The sequence below is a fragment of the Panthera onca genome, chromosome A2 (assembly GCF_046562875.1).
Source record: "Panthera onca isolate mPanOnc1 chromosome A2, mPanOnc1 haplotype 2, whole genome shotgun sequence".
Classification (NCBI taxonomy): Eukaryota; Metazoa; Chordata; class Mammalia; order Carnivora; family Felidae; genus Panthera; species Panthera onca.
In genome coordinates this window covers 164,508,025-164,520,714 of record NC_138340.1, presented here as the reverse complement: position 1 = coordinate 164,520,714, position 12,690 = coordinate 164,508,025, and the positions used below count along the sequence as shown (strand labels likewise).

Here is a 12,690-nt window from a genome sequence, read left to right as displayed (position 1 = left end):
AAGCTGGAAAGCGCACGGCCAGTGGTAACTATAGCTCGGCAAACCCAAGGAAGCCAACCCGTGCACTGGCCGCCAGCCACCGTACTGGGCAGAGCGGGTCCTAGTCATTCTCAAGAATAGGAAGGAAACTACGGCAGCGAGACAGGACATACTGCATGTGACGACTAATTCTCAGGGATGCCCAGAGAGCTGGCTGAGCATTATTTCTGGGCGTGTCGCGAGGCTATTTCTGCAGGAGATTAGCATCCGGTAGACTGAGTAAAGAGATCTGCCCTCACCGATGTGCGTGGGAAAGGCGGAGGACGGGTGGCATATCCTCCTCTCTCCCCTGCCCCACCCCACTCGAGCCGGGGTGTCCGTCATCCCTGCTCCTGGACACCGCAGCTCTCCGCTCTCAGGCCTTTGTGAGCAGCACGTGCTGCTTGCTTGTTCTGGCTTGATTCGTGTTCAAAGTATGTGCACATCTCTCCTGAAGTTATAACTCCACTTCCACTCAAGGGCACTGCAACCCTCTAAAACACATGACTCTATTTTGAACCCCGGGCAACTCAGTACTGAACGGAGGACAATTCTCATTTACTGTCTCCTCGGTCCAGATGACCAGTACGACTTGAGACTCTGAAACTTCTTGAAAAACAGGAGCCGTCACGAGCTCATTCTCACCCTGTATGTTCAGATGTCTGCTCGCAGCAGAAAGAAAGAACAATTCTGTGAGCTACCAAGGGACCTATAATTTAGACCTCTGAGACTCTCTAACACCAAGAAGCTCTCATGTGATGTAGCAGTTGAGCAAATGTCTTCAATTAACTTCTATGACTTGGCCGTAAATCTCTACCCTTGCTTTCCTCCGCTTTAACTATTCCATTAACTGATGATTAAGGGTATAAACCTGAAGGAAACTTACCATTCTCATCACTTTCTCAGTCACCGCCTGCAATGAAGTGACTTACAGAATTCAAAGCACAATGTACATAATATAATATTTTCCTATCTTTAATAAACTTGATTTTTTTTAACATTCGTTATAGATACTCGTTTTTGGCAAATGGACTTCAGCTTTTCCATAGTCAAAGCAAACACCTCCGATTCCTTCCTGGCAAGTGGCTTTACCTCACTAGCCTCTAAACATGCCAAAAAAAAATGATTTTAGGGAAAACTTCCTGCAGGCTGCGTCCTGGTGGTAGCGTTTGCTCCACAGACCTGCTCTGTGTGGAGTGAAAGGGAGGAATCCTGGCGCAGAGAGCTGAGGCAGACAGAAGGAAGCAGCTGGGCACGGTGCCTGGTCCTACAACCCCATCCAACAGGTAGTTATGTGATGTGCTAGAGAAGGAAACATGCCAAATGTGACAGGTGGGAGCCTGTGATTTGTTTTGGCTATAAAGACAAAGCCACTCAGACACACTGTCAGTTTCCTGGCTTCATTTATTTTACATAAACCACTGTAGGTACACAGGATAGAAAATACACAGTGGCCTGTAAAACACATTACCCATACTTGGCAATTCCCAGTTGCAAAGATACAGCCAGAAAAACGATCAGAGCACTTTCAAGGACTTGCCTTAATAGATATCAAATATATAGATTCCACAAACTACCACAATAGCCTTGCAGTTAACATATTTTAAGTCAGATAATTCTAAAGCACACTCCATATTTAACATTAGAAAGAATTATATAATTGGATCTGGGACCATTTGACAATATCCTTGCATGGAGAAAATCCAAAGCTAAATTATGTACGTTTTAATATGCAGCTTATGTTACATGCAATTGCTCTCTATAAAGCAAGCGTTTTGAACATGTAATTAATTTTAACTTAAAAAGAACATTTCATGGAAGGAAATACATAATGTTGAGTAGAACAAGTAGAAAAGATTCCATAACCAAGAGACATTTCTCCTCATTTCTCTGTAATGTTTTATTCTATTTGAACAAGATCAATTAAGTGCCATAATCAGGACCCATAACTAAGCTCAGTCTTATTTTATAAGACTTAAAGCCTGGCAAAATAGTGGCTTCACTGGTTTCCTCTGCTACAAAGCAAAAATCCTAGCCCTCCAGCTCCATCAGGAGGGCATCGCTACCCACACACGGTCCCCCCGCCCCAATCTTCCTCGCTGATGGAGTCTGTTTAGGTACTCACCCTCCTGGGGCCAGGCCATCAGACACCGTCCCCTCCCCAGCCCCCAGGAAGAAATCGGATTAGTCTAAACCCATCAATGTAATTTCATTCCCCCTGCTAGTGACCAGGCCAGGCAGGGACAGATGGGACACACAGGCTGGGAACATTCCCGGGAAAGGGACTCTTCATTCTTACAAAGCGTTTCTACCTCTAAGAGCGTCTAAAGCATGAGGTGGTGCCATCCTGGAGCCTGTGGGGAACCAAGGCCGCTCTAGTGCCCTCGAGTGGTGAGCCCTGCAACCGCCCAGCTCTGGCCTTGCTGTTCTGATGGCTGATGATCCCCTGTTGACTTCAGACATTTTTGATGAGCCTTCTGTTATGTGCCAAAAAAGCACCGGATTCATACAAACGGCTTTACAGGAATTTAAAACTCTCCAGGGAAGAATATCTTGAGTTTACAATCTAAGTAATCTGGGGGCACCTGGGTGGCTCAGTTGGTCAAGCATCTGACTTCGGCTCAGGTCATGATCTCACGGTTCGTGGGTTTGAGACCCACGTCGGGCTCTGTGCTGACAGCTGGGAGCCTGGAGACCGCTTCGGATTCTGTGTCTACCTCTCTCTCTGCCCCTCTCCCACTCACACTCTGTCTCTCTTTCTCTCAAAAATAAACAAACATTTAGAAAAAAAATTTTTTTAATCTAAGTAATCTGGAAAAAGAAAAATCTAAGTAATTCGGGATTTTGAGGATATGTTCCTCTCAGGTCTAGTTACTCACCATTAAAAAGTAATGATCCTCAGGTTCAGCTCGAAGGTATTTAAAAATCACTTGTTCCATGAACCTTTCCATTAGATCCCAGTCTTCAATTATTCCATGTCTTATTGGCCACTACAGCAAGAGAAACCAAAATACGTCAGCCTTCAGGTCACAACAGTAAGAGTAAGAGTCCAACGACGCCAGCCCAGGACGGACTGGGTTAGAGAGGAGGGCTGCCAGCACAGGGACGGACCTCACTCACCAAAGGAAACAGGCACGTGGGCAGAAAGATTAAGCCATGCTCCTGTTTCCACTCTGCAGCCCTTACTTCCAGGTACAAGGAAGTGCGTTAACAATGTGTAACAGATGGGGCACCTGGGGGTGCTCAGTCGGTTGAGAGCCCCACTTCGGCTCAGGTCATGATCTCACGGTTCGTGGGTTCAAGCCCCACATTGGGCTCTGTGCTGACAGCTCGGAGCCTGGAGCCTGCTTTGGATTCTGTGTCTCCCTCGCTCTCTGCCCCTCCCCCCTTGTGCTCTGTCTCTCTCTCTCTCTCTCTCTCAAGAATAAATAAAATGTAAACAAAAATTTTAAATACCCCCTTCAAAAACAACAAAACTGGGGCACCTGGGTGTCTCAGTCAGTTAAGTGTCTGACTCTTGGTTTCTGATCAGGTCACGATCTCACATTTTGTGAGCTCAAGCCCCACACCAGGCTCCGTCAGCAGAGAGCCTGCTTGGAATTCTCTCTCTCCCTCACTCTCTGTCCCTCCCCCGCACTTGCGCGCGTGCCTGTGCACGCACATGCGTACTCTCTCAAAAATAAACTTTAAGACAAATTTGTTTTAAATAAAGTTAAGAAAGAAACTTTTTAAACATAAAAATAAAAATACATCCCTTAACTCCTAAGTACAGTTTCTAGACCATCTGCCATTCTGCACTCTCCCTTCTACTGTTCTGTTCTCGGCTCCACACTAAGGCAGCAAATCCCTAAGGGGAGCTCACCTTTGTGGCATACGTGGGCTTATCGATGGCCTCGTCCCCTATGAAAAAGTCCAGGTCATCGACTCCTCTCAACACCCTCCTCTGGGCTTGGTCAACTACCTTTGCCGACTCCCTGATGGCAATACCTTAAAAAAAAAAAAAAAAAAGCACAAAGATTTCCATCACTATTCATATTTATCTGAATGATCAAGAAAGGATCATATAATCCCCATGTATGTACAAGTACATTTTCAATGTTAGGGTTTTATATGGGGTGGGGTGTTCATAGAAAAGACACTATCAACAAGTACATAAAATACAGAAACAGCTTTTATGTTGCAGTATTATTTTCAATGGTACAAAGGAACTTAGCTGATCTGCTTTTAATGCTGACAGAAGCTATATCACTATATTTCTCAATTTCATCTGGAAAAATCCCACAAGACAATAAATGAAACGCCCTTGGGGTATGTATCAATAGGTTCCAAATTTTAAAATACAATATAGGAGACAAATTAAAAATATAATACAAAAAAGAAGAGTAAACTGAAAAATAACACCTATACACTCTCCAGTCCTTTTTTTAAATAAAACTCTGCATCAGATAGATTTAAAATATATTCTTTTAATCTTGTTATAGGAAAAAAACTGACTTCACTCAAAGAAACAACTAGGAGGCTGATGGCTAATATCCATCACAAAAAAGAAAAGTACAATAATCAAACAACTGCATTACGTAAAAATGCCAATGGCTTTCTGATACATCATTTTAATAAGGGGTTACCGTGACGTTTGAGAATATACTTAGTAAAAATCACATAGAACTTCACTACAGAATTTAATATTTAATGAAATGTGGAAGCTTGACAAAGATAAAATTTTCCATTTACACTCCTAACCCTTGGTCATACTCCGAGCTCCCATAAACTCACCTTCATCAAATTTATCCCAAAACAAATTAGCAGACACATGAACGTATTTTTTAGAGCAGATCATCTGAAACCCCCAAATCAATACGAATGAAGGGTCGCAACAGTCACACGAGTGAATGTGAACCCTGTTTGTGAGAAAGGTGTTTTGCAGCGACAGGGGCAAGAGGTAAAAAGGAGGAGTCCGGAGTAGAAGTCACTCACTCTGTCCACCTCTTCTCACTCCATCCAGCTCATTGCCACACTTAGACTCAAAGCCTTCCAGTTACAAAAGGTGGCACAAATCTAGGGGACGGGATTTCTGCAGGACTCAAGGAGCAGGTATGGCGTGGAAATGCTGGAGACAAAGCCCAGCAAGCAGTCAGAGGTGGTGAGCATGTCCAGAGCCCTGAAGCTGGTCACAGGGCAGAAAAGTCTGCTGGGCCCTAAACAACTGAAGCAATCTACAGAAACAAATAAAACCACCTCTGAAAACTGAGCAGGCCACTCAATGGCACACTGACAAGCATCACACAGGATCATCTGACGCACACGTCATGCACGCAGAGGGCCCCTGGCAGCACAGCTCGCAGCAGACCGCAAGGTCCTCGCACAGGGTGCCAGTGTGAGTGACAGATTCTATCCTCTGGGCAAGATCAAACTTAATTATGCATGAATTTATAATTAAACTGCCAAGTCAAAATAAAAGATTGTGAAGACACAGGGCAAAAAAAATCTGCGATTCATTCCATCATTCAACTTTGCCAAGAATTTGGGGGCAACATATTAACCAGAAGAAAAATCACCACCCTGGGGTGCCTGGGTGGCTTGGTCAGTTAAGCATCCGACTTCGGCTCAGGTCATGATTTCATGGTGTGTGTGCTCGAGTCCCTGCATCAGGCTCTGCACTGTTAGTACAGAGCCTGTGTGGAATCTCTGTCTCTGTCTCTCTGCTCCTCCCCACTCACTTGCATGCATGCACTCTCTCGAAACAAATAAACTTAATTCAAAAAAAAAAGAAAGAAAAGAAAAATCACCACCTTGAAGAAAAAATACTAAACTTAGTGAGGTGACACTACCACACTCAGAAATACAAATGAAAACCAAGTTAATCCTATCCCTCCCAAAAAGGTAATCAAAGTACTCTGGCCCCAAATCATGGTAGATGTATGTTTTAGTGGCCATGAGAAATAAGAAAAACACAAAACAAAACAAAAACGAAGTATACTTCTTTTAACTATTACTACCTATCATACATGAAGCAACTGAATCCACGAAACAGAGTAAAGGCACAGAGAGCTTATCTTCGAACTCTTTTGCGTAAGCCTACGAAAAGCAAGAAGTGGTCCACACGGTCCTTATGAAGATGATGGAGAAATGCACCTAAGAGAGCAGCTATCAAAGACCATCTATGAGCTTTCACAGACTACAGGACTCCTCACAGAGAAAGGGTCCGTGCCACCCCAGCAGCGATCTCCAACCCACCGCCGCCACACACAGTAACAGGTGTCAACACAGGTGACACTGAGATGGGAAGGACAATGAATAGAACAGATAATGGAGTCAACGGCGAAACATTCCAACTGGTTACACACAGGTGGCATCTCCACGCGATGGAAAATCAGGAGGCCACGAAAAAGAAGCCAGCAGGTGTTCATATGCCAATCTAGAAGGATGACTGAGGTGTAGCGCTTTGACAAAAACACAAGGTGCAGAGCAGTGTACGTGAGATGCCACCACTGTGTGAAAACAGATGCCTGTGTGTATCTGCTGGGATTTGCGGAGCATCTCAGGAAGGAAACACAAGGAACCAGGGAGAGGGGAAGTGGGTGGGAAAGAGTTAATTTTCACTGCGTCCTATTATACCATTTAACTTCTATGGCAGACGAATATATTTTCTACTCAGAGTTAATTAAATTTGGGCTTCCGCTTCTGCAAGGACAGAGTTAACCTAGTTTTCCTGCTGCTCTAAGTACAGCCAGAACCCGGGGACTTTCTAGAAGAAAGAAACACAGAGGCCAGAAGGTAAAGAGCGGACAGACTGGCTGGGGACCACAGGACCCCGGGAACAACACAGCCGTGAGTCTCCTGGGTCTTCTTTTTGTCTCCTGTAGCCCATACTGGTTACCCTAGAAACACCGATGAGCTCAAAACAAAAAGGGTGTACCCCCAAAAGCCTGCTACCTGCAACCAAAGAAGATAAAAGGGGCAGTCTAAACAATACCTGCTGAACTCCAGTCAAACACCCCAGGAAAACCACCCCTCCTCCTCAGTGCGAAAGCTGAACGTCCACCCCACCCAGCGGCATCAATCTGTCCCCTCTGCTCTCACACTGGGCTTTCGTCACAGGAGGCCGAGTGACAAGTCAGGACTGCCACCACCACCAGCAGTAACAAGGCACCCCTGTCCCTCCCGGCCAGAAGGCTACTTGCTTAGGCCTAATGCGGAGGCTGAACTCCCACCCACAACGAGCAGTAACATGGAGCCTTCCCCCACCCAGTGTCAACAAAGGCCAAGAGGAGACCTTGAACTTCAACCCCAAACTGGCATTAACAAGGGGCATCCCCCTTTCCTTACTGGAGCTGTATCAGAAATAACCTGCTGAAACATCAGATTTAAACAAGATCCAGAATCTCAGACTATCTAAAATGTCCAGGTTTAGGGGCGCCTGGGTGACTCAGTTGGCTAAGCTTCCAACTTCAGCTCATGTCATGATCTCACGGTTCATATGGTTCATGAGTTCGAGCCCCACATCGGGCTCTGTGCTGACAGCTCAAAGCATGGAGACTGCTTCGGATTCTGTGTCTCCTTCTAATCTCTCTGCCCCTCCCCCCACCAAAAAAAATAAACTTTTAAAAAATTTTTAAATGTCCAGGTTTCAATAAAAAACAATCCCTCACCACAGCAAGAACCAGAAATATCTCAACCAAAATGAGAAAAGACAATCAACAGATGCCCACCCCAAGACGACACAGATAACAGAATTAGTAAGCGAGATTTTAGGAGCGATCATACGATGCGTCAATCTACAAACACACTTGAAACAATGGAAAATACAAGAAAGTCTCAGCAAAGAAGCACAAAGTGAAAGCAAGGATAGAAGACAGAGACAAAACTGCATGGAAATTTTGGAACTAAAAATATACAGTACCTGAAATAAAAATCTCGGTGGATTAGTTCAACAGCAGGAAAGGACAGAGAAAAGAATCACTGATCTTGAAGATATAACAATAGAAGTTACCCAGCCTGAACAACAAAGAAAACAGATTGAAAAGCAAATGAACTGGGCCTCAGGGACATGTAGGATATATAATAAAAGCGCTAACATTCATGCATTCCAAGTCCCAGAAGGAGAGGAAAAAGGAAAAAGTATTCAAAGAAATAATGGCTAAAAATCTGCCAAATTTGACTAAAAAAGAAATAAGCCTACAGATTCAACACTGAACAAACCCCAAACAGGATAAACCCAAAGAAATCCATGCCAAGATACATTACAGCCAAACTTCTAAAAACTGAAGACCAAAGAAAAAATTCTAAAAGCCTCCAACAAATTTCTCATCAGAAATCAGGGCACCCAGAAAGAAATGGTACATTTTTCAAGTGTTGAGAACTGTCCACTCGGAATTCTAAATTCAGCCCAAATATCCCCAAAAATGCAGAGCAAATCAAGACATTCGTAAACAAAAGCTAACAGAATTTGTCATCAGCATACCAACTCTTAAAAAATGGCTCGGAAAGTTTTCTAAACGGAGAGGAAATTATAAAAGTAGGAATCTTGGGAGGCGCCTGGGTGGCTCAGCCGGTTAAGCCTCTGACTTCGGCTCAGGTCACGATCTTGCCGTTCCCAAGTTCGAGTCCCTCGTCGGGCTCTGTGCTGACAGCTCAGAGCCTGGAGCCTGTTTCAGATTCTGTCTCCCTCTCTCTCTCTCTCTGCCTCTCCCCGACCTGTGCTCTGTCTCTCCCTCTCTCAAAAATAAATAAACATTAAAAAAAAACTAAAGACAAAAAAGAAGAAGGAATCTTGGAACATCAGGAGGGAAGAAACACAGAAAGAGCAAAAATAAGCATAATTACTTTCCTTCTCCTCTTGAGTTTTCTAAATTATGTTTGGCAGTTATAGCAAAAATTGTAACACTGATGTCCTTCTCAATGTACGTAGAAGAAATATTCAAGACAATTATATCAGAAATGTGGAGCCTTTCACTCAGACTGGTAAGGTGTTAACACAGGAGACTAAGAAAAGTTACGTACAGGAAATGTAATAGACCAACCACTGAGATGCTACATAAAGAGATGCACTTGGGGCACCTGGATGGCTCAGTCGGTTGAGTGTCTGACTTCGGCTCAGGTCATGATCTCACAGTCCGTGAGTTCAAGCCCCGCGTCAGGCCCTGTGCTGACAGCTTGGAGCCTGGAGCCTGCTTCGGATACTGTGTGTCCCCCTCTCTCTGCCCCTCCCCTGCTTGTGCTCTGTCTCTCTCACTCACAAAAATGAATAAATGTTAAAAAATAAAAAATAAAAAGAGATGCACTCAAAAACACAATACATAAATCAAAACAAAATTCTAAAAAAATGCTCAAATAATCCCCAGGAACTCAGGTAAAACAAAACAAAGGAATAAAAAAAAAAGAACAAGCAGAAAAACCACTAATCAATAATTACAATAAATTATGTGACCTAAATACATTAGTGAAAAGACAGAGATTGGCAGAGTGGATTAAAAGAACCTGACTCTTCACAGGGCACCTGGGTGGCTCAGTCCATCAAGCGTCTGACTTCGGCTCAGGTCATGATCTCAGAGCTTGTGAGTTTGAGCCCCACATCGGGCTCTGTGCTGACAGATCAGAGCTTACAGTCTGCTTCAGATTTTGCGTCTCCCTCTCTCTCTGCCCTTCCCCTGCTTGCACTGTCTCTCTCCCTCTCTCAAAAGTGAATAAAAACGTTAAAAAAAAAAAAAGAAAAAGGGAAAGAACCTGATTCTTCAAATATAAGGATATATGTAGGTTGAAAGTAAAAAGACAGAAAAAGATATCCACACAAATGTTAATCAAAGAAAGCATGATTGACTATATTGCCAACAGAAAAAGTAAATTTTAGGGGCGCCTGGGTGGCTCAGTCGGTTAAGCGTCCGACTTCAGCTCAGGTCATGATCTCACGGTCTGTGGGTTCGAGCCCCGCATCGGGCTCTGGGCTGGTGGCTCAGAGCCTGGAGCCTGCTTCCGATTCTGTGTCTCCCTCTCTCTCTGCCCCTCCCCCGTTCATGCTCTGTCTCTCTCTGTCTCAAAAATAAATAAAACGTTAAAAAAAAAATTAAAAAAAAAAAAAAAAAGAAAAAGTAAATTTTATAACAAAGAAAGAAAAAATTGAAAAGAACATTAAAAAAGATAAAGGGTCAGTCCATCAAGAAGACACCGCAATCCTAAATGTGCACGTAACAAAGAATGGAAGCGCAAAGTACTGGAGACAAAAACTGATGAGAAAAACAGACGAACCCACAATTAGAGCTGCAGACCTCAATGCCTCTCTCAACAACTGATAAAAGGACAAAAGAGCTCAACAATACCATCAACCTACGGGAGCCAACCAACATATACAGAATACTCTACCCAAAGAGAATAGAGTATATACTGTTTACAAGTGCCCGTGGAACCAAAATAAACCTTATACGGGGCCATAAAAGAGACCTTAATAATTTTATAATCATTGTAAAACCATACAGTCGGTTGGTTGTACAGGTTGGCTCAGTCAGTGGCTCAGTCGGTTAAGTGTCCGACTCTTCATTTCTGCTCAGGTCATGATCACTCAGTCATTGAGATCGAGCCCCACATCAGGGTCCACACTGAGCAAGGAGCCTGCTTGGGATCCCCTCTCTCTCTCTCTCTCTCTCTCTCTCTCTCTCTCTCTCTGCTACTCACCCACTTGTACACACGTACCCTCTCACTCTCTCAAAATAAACTGTAAAGAATAAATAATTTTATAAGAGTTATACAGAGTATGCTTTTTGACTACAATAGAATAAACCCAAAAATCAATGACAGAAAGGTTACCAGGAAAATCCCACAAACATCTGGAAGTTAAACAATGCAGTTCTAAATGTGTCAAAGAGGAAATCTCAGGGAAGTTTTTAAAATACATGAATGGAATGGAAACAAAAATACAAAATATCAAAATGTGTTGGACACTGCAAAAGCAGTGATAACTGGGAAAATTTTAACACTAAAAGTTTACATTAGAAAACAGAAAAACTCTCTGGGATGCCTTGGGTGGCTCAGTTGGTTCAGCCTCCATGTCTGTCTGTCTGCCTGTCTCTCTCTCTCTCCCAAAAATAAACATTAGAAAAAAAATTTTAATTAAAAAAAAAAAGAGAGAGAGTCTCAAATCAATAATCTATGTTCCCACCTTAAGAATCTAGAAAAAGAAGAGCAAAACAAAACCCAAAGCAAGAAAGAAGGATGAGAGCAGAAATCAATGAAATTTAAAACAGAAAAACAGAGAAAACCAATGAATCTAAAAGCTGGTGTATCAAAAGTTAAACCTTTTGCTCCGCAGAAGACCCTATGAAGAAGATGGAAAGAGAAGCTCACAACGGGAGAAATTGTTTGCAAACCATATATTTGACAAAGGACTCGTTATCTAGTATATATAAAGAACTCTCAAAACCTCACAGTAAAAATGTAACAATTAGAAAATGAGCAAAATACACAAAGAGACATTTAATAGAAGAGGATTCTCAGATGGAAAATAAGCACATGAAAAGATGTTCAACACCACTGGCCGTTACAGAAATGAAGATTCAGACCATGACGAGATACAACTACACACTTATGAGAAGAGCTAAAATAAAAAAACTGTGACAACACCAAATGCTGGCAAGGATGCAGTGACACCGGCTCTCTCATACACAGCTGGTAGAAATGTAAAATGGTACAGCCACTATGGGAAATACTTTGGCAATTTCTTAATAATACTAAACATAAACTTGCCATACAATGCAGCAATTGCACTACGCAGTATTTATCTAGAGAAATGAAAAATTATGTCCGCACAAAAACCTGTACACAATTTTCATAGCAGCTCTATTTACAATAGCCACAAAGCAGAAATAATCAAGAAGTCCTTCAGTACACGAATGTTTAAACAAACTGGTACATGCATACATTGAAATACGACTCAAATAAAAAAAGAAACTATCTGTCAATACATACAACAACTCAGATGGATCTGAAGGGCATTATGCCAAGTGAAAAAGCCAATCACAAAGGACATATCCTGTATGGTTCCGGTTATAAAACATCCTCAAAAAAAAACCCACAAAATTATGGAGATAGAAACAGATTAGTAGTTGCCAAAGGTTAGGAATGGTGGGGAGGAGAGTCAAGTGTAGTTATAAAGAAACAGCTCAGGAGAGACTGTTGTGGTGGTATGATGGTTCTACATCTTGACTGTAGTGGTAATCACAGGAATCTACACATGGGATAAAAGGACACGGAACTACACACACACAGACACACACAGACACACACAGACACACACTGCACCAATTTCCATTTCCTGGCTTCAATGCTATAGTATAACCATGTAAGATGTAGCCCTGGATGAAACAGGGAGAAGGGTACACAGGTCTCTCCAAGCTATCTCTTACACTGCCTATGAATCTACAATTATCTCAAAATAACATATTTGAAGACAAATAAAATATAGTTTGTAAATTATTTAAACAAATTAAAAAATAAAACCCCTCAGTTAGCTTAATGACGAACCAAAACTCATACGATTAAACTTAATAAAGAAAAATGTAAAAGTTCTGCAGATTAAAAAAACTGTAGGAGTATAGAATGTGGGTAACCAGAAGAAACAGACTATTTTCCAAATGTTAAAAGGTCATCTGAGGGTAATCTAGGGAAGATTATCAGAAAGGTGCT

General features: G+C 42.5%; 1 protein-coding gene across 3 annotated transcripts in view; it reads right to left on the bottom strand.

The window, feature by feature from the left end:
* ACTR3B (actin related protein 3B) overlaps window positions 1-12,690 on the bottom strand; it is a 90,131-nt gene that overhangs the window by 51,913 nt on the left and 25,528 nt on the right. For all 3 annotated transcript variants that reach the window (XM_078437179.2, XM_078437173.2, XM_078437174.2), the window contains 2 exons: window positions 3,881-4,005; window positions 2,898-3,008 (listed from right to left, as the gene is read on the bottom strand). In XM_078437179.2, coding sequence (XP_078293305.1) covers window positions 2,898-2,969 — 72 coding nt within the window. In that variant the 5' untranslated portion in view covers window positions 2,970-3,008; window positions 3,881-4,005. The remainder of the gene's footprint in view (window positions 1-2,897; window positions 3,009-3,880; window positions 4,006-12,690) is intronic.